Source organism: Podarcis liolepis (genome assembly GCF_965112155.1).
Source record: "Podarcis liolepis genome assembly, chromosome: 5".
Taxonomy (NCBI): Eukaryota; Metazoa; Chordata; class Lepidosauria; order Squamata; family Lacertidae; genus Podarcis; species Podarcis liolepis.
This window is the reverse complement of record NC_139556.1, coordinates 64,247,362-64,273,885: the sequence shown is the minus strand read 5'-3', so window position 1 is coordinate 64,273,885 and position 26,524 is coordinate 64,247,362. Positions and strand designations below refer to the sequence as shown.

Below are 26,524 nucleotides of genomic sequence, written 5' to 3'. Positions count from 1 at the left end.
TGGATAGAGTTCTTTCTTGGGATATGAAGTCTCTCTGGTCCTTTCCAGTTTTGATTTCCAACTATAGAAGTATTTTTTCTCAAAGCCCAGATTTACCAGGCTGTTCAGCACCTGGAATAATGCTGCTAAATATAATTTAATGGATGATATGGCACTACTCGCGTGTAGGACCCTGGCATAGACACATGCCCGACTGGCATGTTCTCTCCCTCCTGGTCGTTCGTTCGGGAGCTTCAAAAGCTTTCTCCAGACCGAACATCACAGCGACGGATGTCAAGAGGCATCGGCATGCTTTGGAACCAGCAGAGTATTAGCAGTCTGCGTAACAAACTCAGCAGCACAGCATTTTGGCTAATTACTTTATTTACATGTAATACACTCGGAGCATTCTGACTTAGCTCCTTTCTCTTTCTCATCAGGCAGCAAAGAGAGAGAACAAAGAACAATAGTCCCACATCACGTAAACACAGTAAACCAAGCATCCTGTCTCCGTCACTTCCCACGCTGTGGAATGAAAACATACACCGTCATGTGATAAAACAATCCCATGACTGCAAACACAAAGCAAGAATCCTAACAGTTCTCTGGTAGTCTACCCACCTGCTTCAGCTACATTTATATCATGAGTGATATCCAGCATACTCTCCACAGGCCCATCAAAATAAATGAACTTAAAGCCACTTAAATTTATTTATTTCAATGGATCTACTCTTAGCACAACTTAGTTGGTTATCACCCCATGCAGTGGTACCTAGGGTTACAGACGCTTCAGGTTACAGACTCCGCTAACCCAGAAACAGTACCTCAGGTTAAGAACTTTGCTTCAGGATGAGAACAGAAATCACATGGCGGCGGCACAGCAGCAGCGGGAGGCCCCATTAGCTAAAGTGGTACCTCAGGTTAAGAACAGTTTCAGGTTAAGAACGGACCTCCAGAACAAATTAAGTTCTTACCCTGAGGTACCACTGTATTTCTAAGCTGTGTGATAAATCTCCAAACTGCAAATAAACAACTTAAAAACCAGGGTGCATTTTATGGATTGGCATCTAAAAGTAGCATAATTGTATTTGCATGTATGTCAAATTTATAACTGAGATTATAAAAAAAATGATTGTGGTTTTGTTTGTTTTGTTTTTGTCCTGATAGCCTATTTTAGAATCAGGAGCCATAGAACTTCTCTGTAGTTTAACCCAGAGCGACAATCTTGCCTTGAGGGTGAATGGAGTTTGGGCTTTAATGGTAAGAATTAATGTTAATCCGATAGCTATGGCTGCACCCTGTTTCCTTTCCCCAAGATGACGTCACAATTATATTGAAAATGGGAAAATCTTAAGCTAAAAGTCTTGTTGAGCCCTAGGATACTCTCAAGGATATGGTGAAACTTGGTTGCTGTTCCTTGTACATTCCTTGTACATTATAATTGTTTCTATGTATGTAACAGATTGCAACAGTCTTTGTAATGAAATTGTGTCCTTTGTGAAAAAATATGGGATGACTATTTTTTATCTATCATCTTTAGAATATGGCATTTCAAGCAGAACAGAAGATCAAAGCAGACATCTTACGAGGCTTGAGCACAGAGCAATTATTCCAGTTACTCTCCGATTCTGATGTAAATGTACTAATGAAGACATTGGGACTACTTAGAAATCTTTTGTCTACTCGCCCGGTAAGTAAAATAATGAAACAGCATTTTGATTTTTTTTTTTAAAAAGTATTAGTGGACAGTTCCTTTAAATTGATATCACTTATATGGTTACATACACCTGGCACTGGAGTGAGGTCACAGCACTCACCTTCATCACTGCTTGAGAATAGTTCTTGATCAACCTACAATATAAAGAAAGCTATGGCAATGACTAGAGCAAAGTGTTTCCTAAATCTCTAGTACCACATCCTCTGAGCCTTGTGGAGTAAAAGCTTCCTCAGCTGAAAGTAATAAACAGAGGGATCATTCTTGCGAGATGCAGTATTTTGTGAATCAGGCTGTAAATACAAATATCTTTATCTTTAAAGGAAGTCAATCTTTGACTTGTTACATATCCATGGTAGAGACTGTGGAAATATTGGTAGAATGCTGAAAAATAGCACAACTTGTTGTTGAAGTGGTACATGATCTTAATCTATACACCAAATTACACATGATTATTGCTCACTTGGATCCTTCATAGAATGTTGGTGTTGAGAGGGATCTTAAAAGTACAGTAGTTAAACAGAAAAATTCTTCTTAGGTATGGGAATAAAAGTTGCCACAGGGTACTCTTTATGAAATTATCCAGATTAGTTTTAAAACTGTATAAGCAATGAGCCAGATTCAACCAAATACTTGTGTTAGCAGGAGCCAGCACAAATGAGTCCTACTAGCACAGCAGGGCTTTCCCTCCCTCGGTTCTGCCTGCTCCCCACCCCGCGCCCTGGTTCTTGGAGGGTCAGGAGAATCCCTAGAGCAGCACATGGGGGAAGAAGAGAGGAGGCTGCTCCATCAGGCAAGGATAAATTCTTGCCTTGAGGAATCGATCTCCTTAGCTATACTTAGAATGCCACCCAATATCTCCAGATCTGACTAATTCGATTGTGAGAAATTTTATTCTTTAAACAAAGTGCAACTTGGTTATTTGCTAATGCTATATTTTGAAATTTGGCAGCACATAGATCAGATAATAAGTACTCATGGGAAGCAAATCATGCAAGCAGTGACCCTCATTTTGGAAGGAGAGCACAATGTAGAAGTCAAAGAACAGGTATGCATTGTTTGTATTGATCATACATATATAACATAATAGGCAGGATGGTGTATACCTTTGTTGAACAAAGAAATAATATGTCTAGAAAACCTGGATTTGGTGAGCATTCTAAGGATGTTTGCAGAAATCTTATTGGTAACTTCCTGACATGCAGACCTTGAAGGTGAAGATTTAAGGGTTCTGAAGAGTTCCTCATCCTTCTTAAGAAAAAAATATCCCACAGGCAAAATTTCTAAAACTGACATACATATTGCCAGGGAAATGTTAAGACAGCAGAAGGAAATAAGCAGGTTGATGCTCTTAGCTCGCTGGGGCAGGAAGTTAAGTAAGAAAGCAGTGTGCTAATAAACCTAGTAAAAATAAGAAAACCCTGCAGTGAATTATAGAGCTATAGGGAGAGATGTGAGGAAGGCCTAAGGCAAGCCCTGATGATAGTTGCAAGGGACAAATGGGACAGGGAGTAAGTTCCCTCTCTACCTTTTCGCCCTGAACCCATTGTGGGGGCTGGCAAGGGGTCTCTAGAGGAGGTGTAAAATAGTGTGCTCACCCCAGGACAAGATCTCACACTAAGTTACTTTTAGGAACACTGTGTGGCTTCAGTTAAGTAACTATTGAAACTGTCATTATAATTTTACAATTGACTGCTTTTTCAATGCCTTTTATTGCTGTCCTCCCCTTTCCCCCCTCCAGACGTTATGTATACTTGCCAACATAGCAGATGGAACAACAGCTAAAGAACTTATTATGACAAATGATGACATCTTGCAAAAAATAAAATATTACATGGTATGTAATTTCATCGAACAGGCCTTTCTGCCATATACAAAATCCTTTGCGTAGGGGCCACAACTCAGTGTTACCTTCTGTATGTGATCTAACATAATCAGTGGCATCTCCCATTTAAAAGGCTCTCTGATAGATAGTACTTGAGAGCACTATCTGAGACTGGATAGCTGCTGCTAGTTCAAATAGTGATTTGGGTAGCTGGGTCTGACATACTACAAGACAGCTTCATATGTTCAGTTAAAAAGGTGGGTTTTCTACCTTTTTAATAGTTCAGAGTGAAATACTGATTTTCTTTGTGGCTCTCATTTACTTGCACAATAGGAACTTAACAGCTGTCTGCAGAATTTTCCAGAGCACAAGATGCACCCTCTTAATAATTTCTTCCCTCCTCTTGAAGGGCAGTAGTACCCTCCTTACGCTGTGAATGTTGTTTCTGATTGCTTGAAGGGTGGTAATTTTGAGAGAAACAACACATTTTCAAACATTTAATTCTAATATATAAACCCCTTTCTGTTCATGCTTAGAGTCATTCGAATGCTAAACTTCAGCTGGCTGCCATGTTTTGTGTATCTAATCTTATATGGAATGAAGAAGAAGGTAAAATATACTTCTCTGTGTTGTCCCTAAAATGTTTTTCAAACCTTGTATATTACTTCCAGAGGTGTAGGGAAACCCCTTGAAAGACTCTTAATTTCACTGGGGGGGGGGGAGCCCTGATTTAGCCTATGTAAGATGAAACAAAGATAGGCTGTTTAGCATGTGGAATTCATTTTCATCTCAGTATGGAGATGAGTAGATTAAAATAAAGGTAAAGTGAACAACCATATTCACCTTCCCTCAATACCAAGGGAAGTTATGAAGACATACTGACTGGGGAAAAATTAAAGTAATGTGGAAATGCCAGTAGCTAAATTATGACTGAAACATGAAACATCTTGAGGTGAGGAAATCAAGATGTTGAGTCTGGAGTCATATTTGCACTGTCTTCAGAAAATGGAAGTGTTGCAAAGCAGCCATTCATGTTAAGATTTTCATCAGGGCCACCAAATGCTGCATTCAAGCAGAGGCTGATTTGCAGCAGCAAAATTCTTTCTGATATAAATCTGCTCACAGGAGTATGCAGCACTGAGTAGTTCCATTGCATTGTATCCAGTGCTGCAGTTGTGCACAGAGCAAACTTCCCTTTCCTCGCTGCAGAGTGAGGAGGAGAGGAAGGGAAGGTCCTTTTGCATAGATGGAACTCCACCCATGCAGGGTTAGATACAACACAATATTGAGATCCACATCGGTGCTAGGATTGTTCACATTAAGTCACATATAAGACTTAATGCTTTCTACAGAATTATTGTATAGTTGAATTTGGACATTGTAGTATTATTGGCTTGAAATTTATTTGTTAAATAGGAATTGTCAAGAATTATCCTTCATTATTACAACAGCATATATGCCAAATACTGGAGATTAGAAAAAATATCTAAATTAGAAGCATGGAATAGCTATTGTTTATTGGAAGAGTAAAATGCATTTCTATTTCTTAAATTTTTTTATATTACACCTTCCTCCAAGAAGCTGTTGATCACTTATTTCATTTACTGTAATCAACTGTCAAGTGCGTATGGAAATTAATAATATTGTAAGTTTATAATTCTCAAAGTCTGTAAACTGCAACTGCAAAACGTACAATTCTCTTAGTTGGCCCAGTGGCACAGATCTGGTTTATCTCCTTTGGAAGGGAGTTTCAGAAATTTGCCACTAGAAGGCCCTGCATTCTAGAACTGATTTGCCTAATTGATGGTGACATTAAAGAAGGTCCTCATCTCCTAACCCTCATTCACACAGTGAACACATGGGATCGTGGGAGCTGGAGCTAAGTGGTATTCTGGCTGTAAGAATTCTTTGCATAGGATTGTATTGCATTCCTTGCAACTTTTTAGTTGTTCTTGATAAACTGCATGGAACATATCATTAACAATATGCAGTGTTTTTGTCTTAGGTTCCCAAGACCGTCAGGATAAACTCAGAGATATTGGAATAGTAGATATTCTACACAAATTGAGTCAGTCATCAGATCCAAATCTTTGTGACAAGTAAGTATAAAACTATTCCAAAACCAAATTTTATGGTGCTTGGTAACTTTTAAAACTCATTGCAGTGGTCTATGCAGATAAGATTAGATACTTGGACTTGACTGTGCAGAGCTATTAGTGAAAATGCACTTCTTGTAAATGGGATATTTTTTACTGTTTACTTTTCCTGCAAACCTTAGAGTTGCCGCTTGCCTTTCAAAAATAGTTTAATCAACAGGTCCGAAATATCACAGAAGATTTAACTTTGATTTCATACTCTACAGGGACAAGTTCTCCATGGGAGTTTGGGCTTTTCTTCTTTCAAACAAAGGCTGAAATTTATATACCATTCTGGCATGTCTTTATGCCTCCACAAACTGAAAATGGGCAGTGCAGATTATTAAAGGGCGAACTAAAAGCCTGCTTTATTGGAAGTATCCCTTTCTATTATTCCTCTATCATATTTAACTGAAGTATCACTGGATTCCTAAAGCAGTCACTTGCTTGAAATACTATTGGGATTCTTGGTTTATAGTTGTTGATTTCAATCCAAAACAGACTTTTAAGGAAACAGATAATTTTTTGGACATGCCATTAGAGAATTTCAGAAGAAATGTTGATTAATTTTGTGAGAAACTTCATTGACTCAGTTTTCCACTACTGCAGTTGGCTATTTGCATAACGACACTGTTAAAGATCCTGTATTTTATAAGTGTACTTTTGTCATCCCAGTGGCTGACGGGTGTTTTTCCTTACAGGGCAAAGACAGCACTCCAGCAGTACCTTGCATGATCAAAGACAAGTCGAACTGTCCGTACAACTCTCAAAGCTATATAATAAGGAATAACGGGAAATAGCCGCACCTAATTCCTTATCTTTTGCACAAGGCACCTTGGGCTGCATTTCTCTCAGGTGCAGGGAGCTGCTTGGCAGGAGCAGTTTAAGTGATCAGGTCTCCAATGCACTTGAGGACTTTTTTGAGGTAGTTCCTTTACTCAGAGGACTCTTCTGGGATTATTTTCCTGAGCTACCTGAACTCTACTAGAACAATCAGTCATCTTTTTTCCTTTGGGCCTACAATTTTCTGCTTATACCACAGCCAGTTGTGGCTGTGTCTGGGTGGGTGTGATACCTCAGAGCTTTTGTTTTCCTTTTTGTGTTTTTTCTACAGATTTTCAAGGGTTAACCATTCTTTGCTGTATGAAAACTTTAAAGAATTATATACGATTTGAATTGAAATGTTATTTAAAAAGTTTTGTCCCATGAAGTTTATTTTGATCAGATGAATGTTTTTAAGTAAAATATATGCATTTGTTAAACCTCAGCTTAATGTACCTGTACTTCCTCTTTTGAAACAAAATGAAGTGACATCTAGATGACTGGTAGCACATGTAATGTGACTAACGCTAGCCTCCTACTGCCGTGTGTTACTAGCGCCAGCTCCCTGGACTTGGGAAATCAAAATTCAGAGAACCCAAGGTGGAGCCTTAAGTACACTTGACACCAAGGTTGAATTTGTGGAAATCATACCTGCTGGGTTACCCAGCAAGAAAAATACAGTCCCCGTGCCAGTGCCACTGCTGCCTCAGAGAAATTACACTTGTTAAAAAAGCTCTGCGTTGTTCTTAGATGACTTGAAGCTGTGATGGTAGATTGATTAAAGTAAAAAACAACAACTGGCGGCTGCTGTTTGAAACCGTGCAGTGATGAACGTGAGAGGACAACCCCACAGAAGATCTGGGTGAAAAACAGACACCAAATCTTTTTATTTTTTTATTTTTCCAGAAGTGCATGATGATGGGACAAAACGCTTCCTCCAGCAAAAGTACAAAATGATTAGTAGGATGTTTTCAATTCTGCAAAAATGCTTACTATCTTTTTCAGGCCTCTTGGTTCACCAGTAAGTTTTCTGTGGGCTCAGTCCAAAGTTGTTCATGTCAAGGGATAAGAGAACCAGTCAGAGGCTAATCTCATTTCACTCACCAGCTTTGGTCATCCCAAACTTTTATTTATAATTAATAACTAGGCACATCACATTTATAGTTAAAGCAAGGGTTAGAGTTTGGGCTTCTGGCTGGGAAGGTTAATAAACTGAAAGGAGGCTACAAAACAACACCAGAATTTTTATATAAGTCTTTTAATGTATTGCTTTACTCTGAAAGGCAAGTAATAGTGATTTCAGGGATAGTAGTAAGTGATGCCATTTCTCAGTGTCATTGCTACAAGCTTGTTGGGGTTGGACTTCTGCAGGTCTGCACGGTGTGTGCCTACCTGCCAACTAGTACCTCAGAAATAAAGCCTTATTTAAGTTATTAACGTGATTGTAGCCTTAATAATACTGAGAAAAATCACTTCCTTGTCGGGTTTGTCCAAAGCCACTCCCTAGAAATAAAGGGGTGGGAAGAAGGGAAGGCTCCCTTAGCCTGGCTGCTGCTTTTGCACTCTGGATTATTATTACACCTGCACTTCCGATATTGCTGTCATGCCTCCATCACTCATATGCATATCCATTTACTTTGAAATATAGATATGCCTAAAACTATGTTGAATACAGCTGAGATGTGCAAATTTTCATCTTCACACTTGAAGGTTGCTTTTTAATAGTGTGGCCCGATATGTGCGAGAAGGATATAAACTATGCTAAGACAATCTGGGTAATGTTGGGGAAAGGTGGGTGAAATATTAGGATGGTAGGTGATAATGAAGTGGCATTTTGCACTCAGTGAAGCATTGTGAATACTTTTTTGATGTTGCTATAAATATGTACAAATAGAAAACACTGTAAATAAAAAATGACCTTTTACTGGAGAACATATTTAAAATGACTTGGCCCTATTGATATGGTTTTTTTTCCTGACTTGAAGGAAAGATTACAGCCTTAGGAAAGGCAGTCAAACTCAGTTATACACTTAGTCTCTTAGACAACTATTCTAAGGATAACTAGCGTCATCTCAAATTCTTCTAAATGTCATGATGTTCGGGGTCATAAAACTACAAGTTGACACACAGAGTGAAAATTATTGCTTTTTACTTTAAATGCTTTGTTTATAGTTGCTGAGAAACTAGGAGTCACAATTGTGTAAATCTCTTCATGATTTGGGGTGGTGAAATGCTTTGAATTCTTGGGGAGTGCTGTAATGTAGGACAGAGTTAAAAAGCAAAGTTTGATTCATGTCGCAAAGCTGTTCATACTCGTTCTCAGTGCTTTTTTTCTGGAGGTACGCAGGGGTACACATACCCCTAAATATTTTGTGAATCTTTGTACTTTTATCCATTTAGTGTACTTATTTTTCCCTATTTGAACTATAAAATGGTAATTTTCTTGAGACAAAATGAGAGTACCCCTAAACAATTTTTTAAAGAAAAAAAGCACTGCTCGTTCTATTCTGATCCATACTACACCTTCTCTGGTGTATTCCCCCCATTTACCTCTTGCAGACATCCAAGCTGTTTCTCCTCAGCTTTGTGAAACTTACAGATGAGCTAAGCTTTGCGAATATGTATGATAATTCAAGACCCAATAATCATTTTATTAAGGAAAACATTTTTATTTGAAGAATCTTAGGAACTTGAAGTGACCCCAAAAATTTCTGGTCCACCACTTACACCCCAGGCTGCTTGAGCCATTATATTTATTCCAACTCAACTGAACACATATAAAAGGTAAAGGTAAAGGACCCCTGACAGTTAAGCCCAGTTGCAGACGACTGGGGTTGCAGCACTCATCTCGGTTTATAGGCTGAGGGACCTGACGTTTGTCTGCAGACAGTTTTTCTGGGTCATGTGGCCAGCATGACTAAACCGCTTCTGGCAAAACCAGAGCAGTGCACGGAAACACCGTTTATCTTCCCACTGGAGTGGTACCTATTTATTTACTTGCATTTTTGGTGTGCTTTCGAACTGCTAGGTTGGCAGGAGCTGGGACTGAGCAACAGGAGCTCACCCCGTCGCAGGGATTTGAACCACCGATCTTCTGATCAGCAAGCCCAAGAGGCTCAGTGGTTTAGACCACAGCGCCACCCGCTCCCCTATATATAGTCCAAACTATAGTATCTTGAAAGCAGGGTATAAAAGTGAAAGAGGTATTCTGTCCATTCCAGAGGCTGAGATCCAGTTGGTGTAGTTGAACAAACTGACTAGATCCTGGGCATGGTGGAGAAACTGACATGAGGGTCAGTATATCTTTGTCTTCAAGCATACACTTGGGATGCTGGAGATTAATCTAAACCCTTTCAAAGAGAAAATAGTCTTGGCCCCACTACCATAAGTTCACTTTTAAGTGTTCTCTCCTAATAATTTAGTTCTTATCTCTCGGTTTTACTCTGTTTTTCATGCATAAGGAACCAGCATCTTATTGAAAAGAATTCAAAATATAAAAGCCTATTAAACATTTAAAAAAGTAACATAAAACAATGACATGTAGCAATCCCAAATAAAATGCATGTTTGCTGGATCCAGATGGTAAACAGTTGCTTTGATAGGAATGACCTCTTCCCCTGATATTGACATATCAGGGGGATATTGATATTACACAGTCTTCTGCCTTCTGAACAGGAGAAGGCGCCATCTCCCTCTCCAAACTGATCCTGACTGTGTTCCATGAAGATTTGGGCCTGATCGGCTGTCATAGAGGCTTGTCTTCCCGCTTCTTTGGCTGTGTTTTTTAGTCAGTTTCTTGCCTTTTTTCACCCACCTCTCCTCTCATTTTTCTTTTTACTGTTGTTGTGAGTGTGTTTCTGGTTTGCTTTGAGTGTTTGGATTATATTTTTACCTCAGCACATTTTCACTTTTTTCATTCCAGCTCTAGTCCCTTCTGGTGGCTACAGAGTGAGGGGTGTTTTTGCTTTTTTATGTGCAGTGTCTACTTGGCCACATTTCTGTGAAGCAGCTTCTGGAGTTTTTGGCATGTCCTGCAAATAAACTAGGTAGCAGTAGCATTTTTAGAACAGGCTTTGACTGTGCAATATCTGCGAGTGCTTGGCGGCGGGGGGGGGGGGGAGTTTGTTTTGCAGCCTCCTACACCATCTGCCTCGGCTTTCCAGATCACCATTCTCTGCTAGATCACCCAGTTTTGGCCCCTGCCTTTTTTGTTGGGCATTCCAGCTATGCCCACTACCAATATCACCCATTGTCCCCATATTTTTGGCAACCTCAGCCACACATTTTGAGGAAGTGGAGCAGCTGTGAGGAGGGTCCCTTGATAAATTGTCTAGGCAGGAGTTCCATTTTGGAGCAGGGTTTTCTCCACACCCACCTGCCATCCTTTATGCTCCATTCTGCTCTGTATTTGACAGTTCCCTTAGTTTTTGTAGTGGGTCTGCTTCCTTTTGGGGGCTATTGGCCTCATTGACCCCCTTCTTTAACACTCAGCAGAGGCAAGTTGGGTGGGCACTATTTCTTTTAGTCTGAGGACACATGCTGCCCCCTCTTTTATTTCTGTCATTACTCCTCCCTCAGTAGTTCTCCTACAGGAGTTTTGGGGGTTGAACTTTTATTTAGACTCCCAACATTTCTGCCTGGGGAGGTGGGCTATGTCTAGAGATAGGATATTCCTCTCACTTCCTTTGCTGGAAGTAAGGGGTTTTGGAGGGTTGTCCCAAATCAGTGTGTCTCTGTGTGTCTTTGGGGCTTTTTAGGGTTTTGGTGCCCCTTATTTGACTAGTTGCGTTTTCTTGGCCTGGGGTATCCTTTCCTTCCTGTTCTCATGTTTTCTCTGTTGATTGCATATTTGAGTGAATTTGTTTAGGGGTGTGGGGTTGTCTGCTCTGCCACTTGATTTGGTGAGGGAGATGGCTTATCCCCTGAGAGAGGAGGCAGAGAATTGTACGACTCTGCATGTCATCCTTATCAGAGGAATATTCTCCATCTGGATCCCCAAACAAAAATTCATGGTAAGAATTCCCATTTTATAAACTATAAGCATTGATTGATCGCATTTATATCCCACCTTTTCCTCAAGGAGCTCAAGGTGATGTATGTAGGTGTCCTCTCCATTTTATCCTCACAACCCTGTGAGGCTGGGAGTAAATCCTGAGGAAGGGTGCAGGAATATTTGTGTATTTCCCTTCCTTTGGAAAGCAATTAATAATATTATGGAGGACAGACCTAACAAATGGGTTCTACCTATGCCAGGCAAATGGAACCTCCAGTTTCAGATATGGCAGTAATCTGAATACCAGTTGCTACTGGAGCTAAACAATGGTAAAGGTTTCCTCTGAGTTCACCTTTCTGTGCTGTTTGTCTCCCTACTAGTACATGGAGGGAACGAACCATTATCCCTGGCTTAGCATTATGACTGAATCAGGGATTGTAGTTTTGTTTCAACCTCATCAAACCACTATCTCTAGTCAATCTGGAATGAAACAAACTAGGGTTCTTGATTCAGTCATAGCACCAAGCCAAGGATCACAGCTGGTATCTTTCAGGTGTGGGGAACGTTTGGCCCCAGGTGCTAGGTCAACTCTTGGAACAGATAGCCAGGGATGATGGGAGTTAATAGTTCCTCCACCTGCTATATGGGCTAGCAGGGAGGAGGCAAATGACACAGAAAGTTGCTTTCATTAGAAACTTACTATGGTTTACCATGACATACAAACTAGAGAAGGCTAATGTCTCTATGACTGGCTGATGGGTTTCCTTGAAGCATCTGGCTGGCTGCTGTAGGCAACAGAATGAACCTGTGATCTGATCCAGCAGTGAGTGCCCTTCTTATCAGCCAGATCCAGGTGGTCATGTGCATGCCTGCTATAAAGAATTGTGCTCCTAGAATAGAATGAAAATTGGATTCGTAGGACAGATAAGAAAAATGCAACCACACTCTTCTGTAAACATGCATTTTGCATGTGTAGAGTTGGTTGCCAGGTATAATCCAAAGTAGAATGAATGGAGGAGAGACATATTATAGTTCTTGATCAGGATGAACTCATAGGAAAATCTTTTCCAGAGGTTGAGCTAGCAGTAGCAGCTAAGTTAAGTAGGACTGAGAGTGAGATGCAGAAAGAGCAGCTACTGCTGCGCTCTCCACCTCCATGACCTACAAATGTAGGCTTTTCATTTCTATCAAGGCAAATGAACATAGTACCTCTGAGTAAAATAGGTGTTAGGCTGGGAAGATGACTTTTTGCAGTTAAGTGTCTCTTGGAGGAACAGCTTCCTTTTGCTTTTCTATATTCAGAGAACTGGCAAAACATGAAATGAAGAAAATTATCTTCTAAAGTGAACTTCAGGTCAGAACACAAACAGTGTCTGGTTCATTTTCAATAGCTTAACATTCATGGGAAAGTCCCAAAGGTGTAAATGACTTAGACTATTAGGCATCAGTTGTGTATTCAAACTTTTTAATAGCAGCATGGGGTGGGAGAGTTGATGTTTATCATCTTGTACTTTGTACAGGTAGCTTAGGGATAGGTCTTCTGTTTTAAACTTGGTCTAAAGCTAACATGCAATCATATCTTGGGGTGATTCCCCCCCTCCCAGCTTTCATCCAATTTACTCTATTGTCAGTAGGCTAGGTACATGTTGTAGCCTTTTCAGACATTGCTAGGTGGCATAATCACACCATTGACACTAGAGGCACATATGTACTCATTTTTTAAGCTCTTCAAAAACAGTTTAAGAGCTGTTTGATCAGACTGAAAGTGCATGCAACTTCACAGTAAGTTATGGCTTTTCTTCTGAAAACTGGCATCTGGTTCCAGCCTTTGTGTTTCTTTCCTTATCCTTTCAAGACTTTTTCACACAATGATTCAACAGCAAAATAAGAGGCAGAAACTACAGAGACTCTTCTATTTACATACATCCAGACATATGTATGAGTTTATGAGCATATAACAACTTGCACAATGGGAGCACACATTTGTTGAAGAAAAATACAAAGGGCATAACAGCACTAGTAAGTGTGCGCAGTATAGCATGCAGTGAAAACAAAGTTTACTCTTGTGAATTGTAAACTATAGGTACATTATGGAATAAAGAAAAGGGAAAGCACTTTATGTGGAATGTGCCTCTGATACCTTGCATGTTTTAAGTGTCACTGACTATTCTGGATCTTCTGTGTAAAAAGCAATGGGGTGAGGTCTTATAGCTTGTTCTTGAGACAGTGCTGGAGAGCATCTTCCAGAGCATGGAGGACTCTGTCAACATTGTATTTAGTGGAGTTATAGCCCATCAATCCTATTCGGAGAACCTAGTGATGAGATAATATAAAAAATCGAGTAAGTGTTCTGCAACTCATTCTCTTAGAAGGACCCAGCCCTCATCTTAGTCTAAATGAGAAAGTGATTGAGTTCAGCATCTCAATGGCATGGAAACCATGTAAATAAGGTTAATTCTAATTAGAGGTATAAATAACTGATTCACTTCTCTTTCAATTCCTCTGCATCAGAGGCTAGGGTGGGGGATTACATGTTTGAATATTCATCTGCTTTCACACACAAACCTAAAGTAGTAAAAGCCAGGTTTGTGGAGAAATAAAATATTTACAAAATGCTTTGCTTTTTGTTGAAAACCAGACAGTCCTGTCTTCAAACACCTTAGTTTATTTCTCATTACCTGCCCCGAGACAATATCTACCTTGCCTGCTGAAGCACCCAGGCCTCCTGAAATCTCAATCCCATGCCTTTTCATAATGTAGTCAGTGATTTCCTTCCAGTCATATCCCTCAGGTACAAAGACAGTGTTGACTGTTGGAAGCCTTGCATCCTGAAAAATAAAGAGAATGAGTCAAAGGCACCCAGGTAATTTCTGAATGCATGTAAATGCTTCAATTTCCCAGGATTTCTAGCAAGCTGCACCATCTGGATGAAACGCCCTCACCCTAATGATTTCTCTCCTTGCTTGCATGGGACCTTCTCACACTAGGAATCTCCACTCACTGACCATTTGTCTGTGGTGAGCTTGATTCTGTGCAAGGCTAGAGAGAATGGTTTCTGAGTGTTAAAATTTGGCTTCATATATGTTTCACATTCCGTCCTGTACATTTTGGTTTCGCTATAATTTCTAGTTACCTGTTGATTGGTACTGAAAAGTGAGATGCTCATGCAGTAAATGATCAGCTATCCTGCTTTCAAACTACACTCAGCTGTGGAAACACTATTGCCTTAGTGCCAGCCTAAGTTAATAGACTAATGTTGCTAGAACAAAGTCTCTCTGGCTTATCTCTGGTTCCCTTCTCATACCTCATTACCCTCGGTATATAATATTCAACAGGCCTGCAGTTACTGTCATTGTCTATTCCTTTCTCCATCCATCTCAAAGCAGGTCCTATAAGATGCAGCAGCACACATACAACTTAGTTCTCTTGTTCACTTCAATGGTGGTTACTCAGCACAGAATGTGGAGCTAATTATTGTGGTTTGCATCCTACCGGTTCTTTCACAAAAAGTTGGAGGCCTAACTTCTGTAGCCCTGCACACAGGTCCAGGCTGTTCTCCTTGTGAAGCTTCCAGGAATTTTCTAGCCCCTGTATATAAAATGCACTTTTATTTTCATGTGTAGGAAATAAAAACTATTTCAACTATCTCTACATAGCAGGCATATTATATTAGGATGGACACAGTGGGTGGGTATTTAACTAAACAGTTCTGCTATCACAAGTACCTTTGACTGTGCAATGGAATTTCCTCTCTCTCATGTGCCCCCTAAATATGTTATTTGGTGAGCAGGGAGAGGAAGCTGCGTTGTGCAGCCGAAAGTGTATGTACTAGCAGAATTATTTAATTGGATACTACCCTTTCATCTTTAAAAATGATAGGTTTGTAATTGAGTTTGGCTTTGACAGTTCTGACCAGTTAGCATCCAAAAACTCTAAAATTAGTATGGTACTCATTTGTTTATTAGGGTCCACATCATACAAAGTAATATACTCCTTACCAGTTGTGAATAAACCAAGGGCTTGCTTAGAAAGTAAGGCTGCAGCCCTAACCATGTCTATTCAGAAGTGAGTCCTGTTGAATAAAATGGGGTTTACACTCAAGTAAGTAGGGTTAGGATTGCATCAGGCAGGCATCAGCCTTCAGTAGTCCTCATTCTGCTTCCAGTCAAGAAAGGGTGATACTGGTTCTATATTAGTTCCTTCTATGAGAACTAAGGTGCTTCATACATTATGCAGCATTCCTTCCTCCCATAATTTCACAAGTGTTATAACCATTATTGCTTCCAGAAAATCATATAGGGGAGACATACTTTGGGAAGTCCTGGATGGACATTCAGGGCAAAAATTAATCTACTACACCTTTTAGGAACACATTGACTTTTTATGCATTGTAAGTTTATTACTAATGAGGTCACAGTGAATATGATTGCTGAATAATATCTGGATCCACTCTAATATGCCCATTCTTAACTAAGCAGCAGAAATATCTTGATTTCAGTATCTTCCTTTGTTTCTCTACTACTTCAGCCTGTAGGCCCTTCAGTCTCCCACACTGACTGACCTTTTCTGCAAGAATTGCCAAGCCTTCTCGCAGACAGAAAAACGTGTTGATGGGTGCAGTATGATGATACCTGCAAAGATACATGCAACATGTAAGGGAGATGCTCGATTTGCATGGACCAATCTATCAGAAACCGCTTCATAATATATATCCTACCTATCAACACCCCCCCATGCCAAAACAAAATAGTGACAGGAAAGTGAAGCGAGGAAGTATTGTCATATTCTCAGTTGAAGCCTATGTCAAACTAGGTGCTGCCCAATGCTTGTTTTTGTGCTTTGAATCACTCATTGTAAGCAAGCAGCAAGTGTGCTCTCTGTCTCTCTCTCTCTCTCTCCCCAAGAGTTGCATGTGAGAGAATGAGCTGTTCCCTGCCATATTTCCATTCAAAGCCTTTTCTCTTACCCCACCTGCTTTCCCAGCCATATGATAGAAATATTGGGGGAAGGAATGGTAGTACAGATCTGCTGCTCAATAATGGTCCAGGGCCTAATCCATTTCTGGAGGCCAGGAAACTACTTTAAAAGTGAGGAGAATGAGAAGCCATAGAATTAGCTCTCACTTTCTTGGCTGATCGTTGCAGCCCCAGTATTGAGCCAGCTCCTCCATGTCCAGATAAAAGGAGATTGGTTTCGTCTTCCTACTGTAAATCTTCTTCCTGACAAAATGGAAATGCAAATATTGGTCACCTGAAGGAAATCTACCAGTGAATCACATTCTTTGTGCACCTCCTACCCCTAGTGTATTTGCTGTAAACCGCACAGTTCAGTGGGGGGAGGAAACTGGCTCTTCAGATGTTGAACTTCAGCTTCTATCATCCCCAACCATTAGCCATGATGACTGAGGTTGATGGGGGTTGGAATCCAACAACATATTTAGTTTCCACATAGACTAAATAGTGCCAATGTGTGTGTGTGAAAGAGCAATGGAGTGGCAGTGCCAGATCAGAACCTGGAACAGTCATAGAGGTATTGATTTTCTCTCCATGAGAATCCAGTACTTTGGCATCAAGGAGTCTATTAGAAATCCAGTAGAGGAGCAGACTATTGGAGCAGTAATGCTGTGAATTTTCCATCTCATGCTGAGCCTATGTGTATGTAAATTCAGCTTTAGATCACAAACGCCATTAGTCCCCAGTGACTTTCATTCCATGGAAACCACTCACAGTTGGGAGATTGGGATGTATATAATAGTATTGCCCAGTGGAATTGATTCATGAGGGATTTTCAATGCCATGTGGCCTCACTTAACTCCTTTGTTAGAAACAAGCAGGAAAATGTAGATAATATGAGGTGCTTGAACCTGGAGCTTGCAAGAAGGCACAGAGGTTGAATTCTGTGAGATGTGGGGCTCACTTAGTTCAGTGAGTTGAACCCAAAGAATGGAATGGTAGGAAAACACCATGGCATTTTTGATAATTTGTAGAGTTTATGTAGAGCGTAAACAAGCTGTTGCAGGAGCTGAAGAGCATTTTTGGATGAGCTTCATTCTTCTCTCACAACACTTTAGTGCCAAGGTATAAAACAGTTATTTGGTTAGCTGCGGACCCCTTCTGCACATGGAAGCTCAGTGTCTTTAGGAGGGAAATGAGCCTCCTATCATTTCCTATATCTCAATGACTGTCTTCTATAAAGCATTGACTTGCCTAACATCCAGTTGGAAATAACATCTCCCCAAAACAAATATTATTTTGCTTACCTTGCTCTCTGGCTGAAAGAAATGGGTGAAGCACCAGGTGGTGCATTTAAGACTTTCTGGGAGCCTGAGTAGAGGATGTCAATTCCTGTGTGCTCAACAGGGGAGAAAAAATGTTAATAAGTGTTCCTTCACTATGGCAGATGTCCTGTTCAGTTCTGTGCTATCAGGATTCTTTGTGGAAAGTTGTGGCAATTAAAAATGAAATAAAGCCAATATAAGTGCAATATGTAGAGAGCAGTGGTTCTCAAATGGTGGCCTGTGGACCACAAGTTTCCACTGCATGTCTGTAAAAACACAAATAATCATACAGCACCTAACACAGTGCATTACAATTGCTATAACAGGCATGAAAATTATTAAGTGGTCAAGTAGTCCATGGGAAGAAAATTTGAGAGGTTAGGCAAGATACTAGTTTGTTTGTTACTAATGTCATAAATTACTTCCCCAACCTGGTGACCTCCAGATGTTTTAGATGCACTTCTTACTGGTGGGAGTTGTAATCCAGAACATCTGCAGGACACCAAGTTGTGAGAAGCTTTCATATACTTAGGGAGAAGCTTGGACACTCGTTTCAGATTTACCTACTCGTCCTCTAGAATGTGGCAAAGGCAAGAGAGCATCTCCTATACTATCTTTTGTATTCCTCTTCTCTTAGCAAACACACATCTATCTTCTGCCTTCTCCAGTGATGATGAAGGAAAGATGCAAGTTATTCTGATTAGGAACCTCAAACCATTTCTACATCAATGGTAAACATTTGTGTTACTATGACAGATTGTTACATCTTAGAATCATAGAATCATAGAGTTGGAAGAGACCACAAGGGCCACCGAGTCCAACCCCCTGCCAAGTAGGAAACACCATCAGAGCACTCCTGACATATGGTTGTCAAGCCTCTGCTTAAAGACCTCCAAAGAAGGAGACTCCACCACACTCCTTGGCAGCAAATTCCACTGTCGAACAGCTCTTACTGTCAGGAAGTTCTTCCTAATGTTTAGGTGGAATCTTCTTTCTTGTAGTTTGGATCCATTGCTCCGTGTCCGCTTCTCTGGAGCAGCAGAAAACAACCTTTCTCCCTCCTCTATGTGACATCCTTTTATATATTTGAACATGGCTATCATATCACCCCTTAACCTCCTCTTCTCCAGGCTAAACATGCCCAGCTCCCTTAGCTGTTCCTCATAAGGCTTCGTTTCCAGGCCTTTGACCATTTTGCTCACCTTGCTGGTCCATAAGAATTGGAGCTCCACCCAGTGATGCTACAGCATCCACCAGTAGTAAACAATTATATCTAAAATGAGGAAGGAAAGAATAGAGATTTAGCATGCTATGGAAGGCAAGGCTTAACTTGCAAACAGGTCATCCAGATCAGATTTCTCTGGGTGCAAGTGCACTACCACACATTCTGTTGTTTTTAAGTCATATTCATTGCTATTTCACTGTTAGCCATTGATGCCAGTTGGCAGAGCTTGGTGGAATGCATCTGGGCTGGGTTTCTCTCTCCCCCCACTCAATTGGTCTTCCCCTGCTGCTCTCTCTTTTCCATTCTGGGCAGATGTGGGTATCCAGGAAGTGCACAAGAATGTAAGAGTAAATGTTAGTATCCTTATCCAACCAGTTACCATGTTTCACAATGAGCAAAATGGAGGCTTGTACTTTTTCTGTCGTTGACTGAATATTAATTCTAAACAAACAAACAAACAAACAAACAAACAAATACTGAGGTTTGAGTAAGAAGAAAACTTAGTTATGCTATATTAAGAGAGGTCCAAATGCACAGCGAACAAACAAACAACTTTCCAAAAGATATAGTAGATGTGGAGCACCTTGTGTCTTTCATTTGGTTTAAGCAATTGATAACAGCTCTCTTATTCAGATTTTCTAAGCATAGGGAATCTTTGGATTTAGGGAAAAGAAAGTGTGGTACAGCAGTAGTTGTAGGAGAATGCCACATGGGCAAGGGGGAATTAACGGAGGCACAATGGGTTCACAATCCACACTAAGCTGAGGTATGGGTGGGCCCACGGTAAATCAGGCAGCTTAGACTACAGCCTTGAGGCCTTTGTTTCTGAGGCAAATAAGTGTTTGACCTCCATAACCCACTGACCTGTGACAGAGTTCTCCAAGGCCATCCAGGGGCTGAAGCACTCCAGTGGAGGATTCTCCATGTGTGATGAAAAATAAAAAGGGAGCATGTGTCACTAAACCCTAGGAAAGGCAACAGGGGGGGAAAGAGTTAGACAAGACAAAAAAACAGGGGAGGAGTAGGTGAACAGTAATATTCTCCTAGTAGGTGGGAGGCTAAATTGCTATGAACTGGTTGTCCCAACCATTTACATAAGAAAGACATAGACTGCAGGTTTCACTTAGAGTTGTATTTATGTATCTAAATTAGCTATATAATATCCTGCCTTTCAGGATACAAACTCTCCCAATAAACATGCTCTTTGCTGCTACTTTCAGCTACTTTGCTCACATAACTCACCTTTTCTATTTCTTCTAGAGTGAAAAACTCTCCAGGGGCCTTTACTAGCTGATGAACGTCTGCTCCTAAAATAGGTAATGGATTACAAATCATGTTACTTGAACTTTGTTAAAGGAGAAGCAAAGGACAAAACTGTTCCTAAGGCTCCTGAGAAGCACCAACATTCATTCCAATTAGATAATAATAAAGCCCTTCTAGGGGAAGGTAGGATATAATATTCTATATTTATTATTATTATATTTATATCCCACCTTTCTGCCAAGGAGCTCAAAGTGATGTACATGGTTTCCCTCCCTGGTACTTCAATTTTATCCTCACAATGACCCTCTGAAGTAGGTTAGGCTGGCAGATAGTGACTGACTCAAAATCACTCATAGAGTGTAATTTCACTGGGTTTCAGTTTCCTTGGATTTAAAAGAAGAGGGCCTGACTAAGCAGCTTTTAGAGGCTTCACTTGACTAGTTTGGATTTTGCTGATCCCTGAAAAGGAATGAGACGTGTGCTAATAAGGACTGAGTATGCCTCAGTGCACCCTGAAACTATATTTGAAAAGTGGTTTGGACCAGGAGAAATTACAATCTATCACAGGTTGAAGACTCTGGATTGTTGGTTCAGCTGACTGGTTATGACAGTGAGCTCCTTTGACATTTTCATTTGACGGCATTATGACGTAAGGTGATTTGAGAGGTGTATGGTCCTGCCCATCTGTCAAAACTGACCTGCAGGGAATGAATCAGCTCTTGATCAGACCCTTGGTGTGAAAAAGGTTCGCTACCCCTGATTTGGCTCAACAAAGTCCACCAAAATAGCCAACACATGAGAATGCAAGTTTTAGGTTTAGGGGTGGTGGACTGATGGGAAGACAGCAAATCACTTCTCACTTGGTAGCAGTTCACAACAAGTTATGTTAAGAGAGCCACAGGCGCTTCTGTTTGAAATGGGTCATGTATTAACAAGTACATAGCAACACCTTTGCCAAAGTCCATTCAAGCTCCCTGGGAACCTCCAGAGTATATGATGATTAAACTTGGAGCAGGAAAGAAGCGTTTGATTATTAAAAACAAATTGGGAGGAATTCAACTTAGTGTTAAGCTACAGTCCCATAGTGGTGTACAAGTCGCAGTGGCAGAGAAGGTTCTTGTGGCTTGGTTGCACAGCAGATTGCAGTAGCCCCAATACATCCTGTTGCACTGGATTTCATATTATACAGCCATTATTCTCACCCTTACATGAGTGGTGGTGGTTGGTGTTTCAAATTTTGCATTCAGTATGGTTTTACAACTCTTAAGTTACTTTGAAACATTTTATGCAGTAAGCAATGAATAAACAAAATAAATAATACTATAAAGGAATGCTAGGTTTGAAGGAAAAGGTTCCAAAAAAACATACCAAGTCTTTTGGCAATGCCAGTTGCACGTTCACCCCAAAATCCATTCATAGCTATGAGCACTTTGTCTCCCTGCTCCACCATGTTCAAGAAGGCTGCTTCCATGGCACAATGGCCGGTGCCACTGACAGCCAATGTGAGAGGGTTCTGTGTCTGAAATGCATACTGTATTCCAAGCTTGATCTCATCCATTATCTGAGGGCAACAGAGAAGATAATCAGTGTTCAAAAAAACTTTCCCAAGGCTGGCAGTGCACGTGTATTTATGTCTGTGGATTCTGACAGTGGCATTCATAGGAGGAAGAGATAACAGTGTGGCACCCATTAAAAGTTTCTATACAATTTGATGGACAAACGACAACAGCCGGAAAAGGCTGAACAAAGTCCAAAATGCTGTTACGGAAGAGAATACTCCCACAGTAGAGTTATTCAGCCACAGTTGAGATCCTGCTCTTGCTTCTTTATTTCTTTGCATCATATAATACATTGATTACTATCACTTTATGAACAGCCATGCTCCTGTGTAAGTGGAAATGTTGAATCCTAAAGCCTCACACACCCTGGTGAGAATTAAGTAGGTTTTCTGATAGAGCAGATTTCAAGCATCATAAACACAGAAGGCGTCTGTATTTATATACAAGTCTGCTCTCATGGGACCTCAAAATGCAGGTCAGCGTGGAACTCCCTATTTCTTAACATGGCTCCTAGCCAGATTATACACAGAAATTACATGCCTCCAATTTAGTGATATATTTGCCTGCTACTAAGCCTGAGATCACTCCCATGAATAGTTAGCAATCCTTTCTGGGTAATGGATCTCAAAGGAATATCTGTCTTCCTGACTGACATACACAAGAATAAGCACCATGAGATCTAAATAGCAGAAGTTTGTCTAGATTTAAAGAGTTGGGTTTTCAAAGTTTTATATTTGCTTAGTGAATCTAGATCAGAGGGAAGCCTGAGACTCTCATGACCTCAGTGGAATCAAATTCTTAAAAATGGGGAAATAACCAGAAATAATAGTCCCATCACAGAGCAAGAAAATCATGCTTCTGGTTATCAAGAAATTCTGTGGCTAAATAATAATGATTTTCCATAAATCTAGATTGTATTAGTTAATAACATTACTTTTGATTAAAAAAATTTAATCCATAGACTAATGAATAATTAGTCAGGGTGATACTTGAAAGCTGGAAAAGCATTAAGTAGAAGCTGAAGTAGGAGCACACAAGGAATTAGGTAGGATTTTATTTCTTACCTGGATCATCTCTTTGTGGACATGTCCTATGAGCTGTCGACAGCCTGCAGACAAGATCCGGGGAGGGCAATTGGAGGGCCCAGGGCCCAGCAATAACCTGTCTGGAACAGACAGTGGCTGTAGCAGAGGTGCTGGAGGTGGCAGAGATAGGTTTTGAGAAGCCATGGTGCGGCAACACTGAGTTAAAACCAGAGGCCGCCGAACAGGAGTCCAACCTGCTGCTTGCAGCACTAGGAACACACTGCTCACCCCTGACCTTAAATACATGGCAAGCTGGGGTTGAGCAAAACAAACAGATCTTAGATCAGATAAATGCCAGCACACCTCCCTCTTGTTTCTCTCCTCTTCTGAAAAATCTTCCAGTTATTGTCATTGGTCTCCAAGCTCCTTGTGAATATGAGCTTATCTTTAGAACACAGCCTCCAACTTACTTACTCCTTGGTTTTCTCCCAGAGAGTTCTGTGCTTTCTAATGCCTTTGGCCTTCCTTGCCTGGGAATTCTACACCTGTTAGAAGCTGGAAAGTTAAATATCATGCAAACAAAGATCTGAAGGAGACTTATTTTCCTTGTTCTTTGGGCAACACAGAGAAGCTTCCTATGCTGCCTCAACTTCTGTAGAAGTTGCTTCCCTCACAGAACGGAGAGAAACTGGACAACTGGACCATTATGTTTGGTTCTGTCCGAAATCCCCGAAACTATATAAAATTGAAGTTTCATTCTTTATTCTTTATTGTAATTGTCTAACACTGGTCTGTTGAGCAGTCACTGGTTATAGTTTGCCAGGAACAGTGAATTCTAGATTAATAATGGGGTTAACAAGTAACTGTGCTTGCCTGCTTATTGGCAGTGCCTGACTGAAGAAATCCCCCCTCCCCGCAATAAATAGGGTGACCTGTGTGTTATTCTGTGTTCCTTTTTTTGCCTGACTTGCTCCTTCTTTTCCCTCCGACCCATCCTGTGATCCACCCTTCAGCTCTGAAGCTTCCTCTGCCTCCGACTGTTGCCTCCTGCCTGGTACAGTTCCCCACAAATCACTAGCCCCCTCTCCCAAGTCAGACACCAGCACCCTTTCTCCCTGTATGCACTTGTCAGCATTCTGCCAGTCCCTGACATGTATGGGAACTGCAGATGAGTGCATCTAATAACTGAAATAAGTACCATGCAGACATATTGTAAGAGCAGCTGGTACACAGAGGTATACTGCTTCTGAACGTTGAAGTAACCAGATAAAGCTGAAAGTGGCAAAAGGCAATTAATAGGAGACAAGCAACAATTCACTACACACAACTGTGTCCTGACTGTCTTGTAGTCTGGGGACAGATGCTACAACTTCACTAATTGTTTTCCTTTGGGCCGAGTAGTATAAAAATGTAACTTGCACATGTTCCTTAAGATCACAGTAGAGCACCTTTAGCTGTCAGTAGACAATAGTAAAGGTAAAGGGACCCCTGACCATTAGGTCCAGTCATGACCGACTCTGGGGTTACGGTGCTCATCTCGCTTTATTGGCCGAGGGAGCTGGCGTACAGCTTCTGGGTCATGTGGCCAGCATGACTAAGCCGCTTCTGGCGAACCAGAGCAGTGCACGGAAACGCCGTTTACCTTCCTGCTGGAGCGGTACCTATTTATCTACTTGCACTTTGACGTGCTTTCAAACTGCTAGGTTGGCAGGAGCAGGGACCAAGCAACAGGAGCTCACCCCATTGCGGGGAATCGAACCGCCAACCTTCTGATCGGCAAGTCCTAGGCTCTGTGGTTTAACCCACAGCGCCACCCGCATCCCTTTCAGTAGACAATAGCCCACTGTAAATATCTTTATCTTGCTTCCCTGTTTCTTTTTTTAATTTCCTAATGGGTTCACTTAATCTACAAAGAGTTTCAGTGTGCAGGGCAGCAACTTCTCTATGGGTAGACCACAACTATTTTTGTGCTTAAAAAATGTATGTAGCTGAGATGCATGCATTTGTGTCATGCCGAGTCCATATTAGTGTTTTCAGAGCTCTCATATGATTCCTGAGCAACCTCCCCACCTCCCACTCCCTGCCCCTAGCTTCATTCCAGTAATAGAACAATGTTGACCAGACAGGAGGGAGCAGGACTGGCCAAATTCTGTAATACAGTAGTTTGAACTTCTGAGAGCCAAACTAGACATTAACTTTATGAATGCAATTAGTGTAAATAGTAGCTGAGCTTGAGCAACCTCAGCACAATGAGGGGAGAGGAAGAGAAGTGGAATTCTTTCTGCTTCACCAGAATCCCTGTAAAATTCCTTTACAAGGCAAGGTCCTATTTCTAGACTGAGGTGATGAAACCTAGTATATCTACTGGCTATGATGAGCATTGGACTGGGGCCAATGGGACCTCCAGACAACCGTTTTATTGAACATTCACCTTGATTTGGTTTTCACAAAGATGGCAGGGAGGTTAGACAACACCAGCTATTTATTCAACATTCATTCTGATTTGTCTGAGGGGAGGTTAGACAATGTTGCATCAAACAATTGTTTTTCCAGCACATTTGTTCATCACTTTCCTTTTTGCAAAAAGTTTGGAGGAAGATTTGTTTCACAAGAACACCAATAATCTTCAATTGCACCATCTGAATGCCATTATCCCACCCAGTGGCGTAGCATGGGTTGTCAGCACCCGGGGCAAGGCAAGTAATTTGTGCCCCCTAACCTGTGGATTTGCGCCCCCTAACCCCCAGATGTTGCGCCCGGTGCAGCCGACCCCCCCTGCACCCCCCACGCTACGCCACTGGCGAGCGCCTCCTAAGCATGTGCAGAGTGCCTCCCTCTGCCCCCACCATGCGGAGCTCAGCCTGCGCGTGGGCAGGCCCTTTGAGTCACGCGCGCTTGGCAATCCCCGGCACCTCTCCTTTCCTCTCTCTCTCCCTGGAGAAATGAAGCAGTGACCCGACAAGGAGTAGTGAAGGATGGGCGTGTTTCGTCCCTGATCCGGATGAGATCAAGGCGCCGGCAACGGGAAGGAGGCGGGGGAGAAGCAGGAGCAGGCCAGCCGGGGCTGCTCCAGACCCCCCCCATCTCTCCCATCCCCGATGGAGGGGTCATGGAAGCATTGAGCCCGGGAGGCGGGTAGCCAGCCAGGGCGCACCTACCCAACCTCACCGCGCCCAGGCACGCTGCTCTCTCCAGCTTCCTCCCGGCTTGGCCAGCGGCTCCACCTCTTCCTTTGAGAGCCAGTGTGGTGTAGTGGTTAAGAGCGGTGGACTCGTAATCTGGGGAACCGGGTTCACGTCTCCGCTCCTCCACATGCAGCTGCTGGGTGACCTTGGGCCAGTCACACTTCTTTGAAGTCTCTCAGCCTCACTCACCTCACAGAGTGTTTGTTGTGGGGGAGGAAGGGAAAGGAGAATGTTAGCCGCTTTGAGACTCCTGAAGGAGAGTGAAAGGCGGGATATCAAATCCAAACTCTTCTTCTTCTTCTTTGCCTCTTTGAGCCGCTTAATTCCCAGCAAGCGATTAGCAGGCTCGGATCGGATCCTGAGGCAGGCGGCACCTCCACCTCCTCCTCCTCCTGGCTTTGCTGCTGCTGCTGCGTGGCTCTTTTCCCTCCACCGACGGCGTGCTGTGCCTTGGAGAGGTTCCCGCTTCCTCGAGGGGGGCCGGCCAAACGGAGACGACGACCCCCCACCCCAAACAAGCCT

The 26,524-nt window shown here is 41.7% G+C and overlaps 2 protein-coding genes and 1 long non-coding RNA gene across 7 annotated transcripts in view; 2 read left to right on the top strand and 1 right to left on the bottom strand.

The window, feature by feature from the left end:
- Nucleotides 1-8,421, top strand: part of ARMC8 (armadillo repeat containing 8) — a 50,498-nt gene extending 42,077 nt beyond the window's left edge. For all 4 annotated transcript variants that reach the window (XM_083506429.1, XM_083506428.1, XM_083506427.1 and 1 more), the window contains 7 exons: nt 1,147-1,239; nt 1,520-1,669; nt 2,646-2,741; nt 3,435-3,530; nt 4,055-4,127; nt 5,524-5,617; nt 6,355-8,421. In XM_083506429.1, coding sequence (XP_083362555.1) covers nt 1,147-1,239; nt 1,520-1,669; nt 2,646-2,741; nt 3,435-3,530; nt 4,055-4,127; nt 5,524-5,617; nt 6,355-6,388 — 636 coding nt within the window. In that variant the 3' untranslated portion in view covers nt 6,389-8,421. The remainder of the gene's footprint in view (nt 1-1,146; nt 1,240-1,519; nt 1,670-2,645; nt 2,742-3,434; nt 3,531-4,054; nt 4,128-5,523; nt 5,618-6,354) is intronic.
- Nucleotides 8,422-11,120: 2,699 nt separating this feature from the next.
- Nucleotides 11,121-26,524, top strand: part of LOC310708011 — a 32,613-nt gene continuing 17,209 nt past the window's right edge. For both annotated transcript variants that reach the window (XR_014526797.1, XR_014526798.1), the window contains exons 1-2: nt 11,121-11,487; nt 20,231-20,286. This is a non-coding gene — a long non-coding RNA (uncharacterized lncRNA). The remainder of the gene's footprint in view (nt 11,488-20,230; nt 20,287-26,524) is intronic.
- AGXT (alanine--glyoxylate aminotransferase) lies at nt 13,379-23,600 on the bottom strand. The gene is made up of 11 exons (XM_083505672.1): nt 22,857-23,600; nt 21,602-21,794; nt 20,213-20,277; nt 19,835-19,935; nt 18,948-19,018; nt 17,728-17,812; nt 16,592-16,687; nt 16,030-16,099; nt 14,961-15,056; nt 14,168-14,296; nt 13,379-13,781 (listed from the first exon to the last, which is right to left on the bottom strand). Exons 1-11 carry the CDS (start codon nt 23,121-23,123, stop codon nt 13,674-13,676), a joined length of 1,281 nt encoding a protein of 426 aa, XP_083361798.1. The 5' UTR covers nt 23,124-23,600; the 3' UTR covers nt 13,379-13,673.

Excerpts from the sequence above, each read along its gene's own strand:
- AGXT (XM_083505672.1), bottom strand. The coding sequence starts at position 23,123 with ATGTATTTAAGGTCAGGGGTGAGCAGTGTGTTCCTAGTGCTGCAAGCA. Across the intron at positions 21,795-22,856 it reads TCCACAAAGAGATGATCCAG|ATAATGGATGAGATCAAGCT; the intron begins GTAAGAAATAAA and ends TGTTGCCCTCAG. Across the intron at positions 13,782-14,167 it reads TGGGTGCTTCAGCAGGCAAG|GTTCTCCGAATAGGATTGAT; the intron begins GTAGATATTGTC and ends TCTCATCACTAG.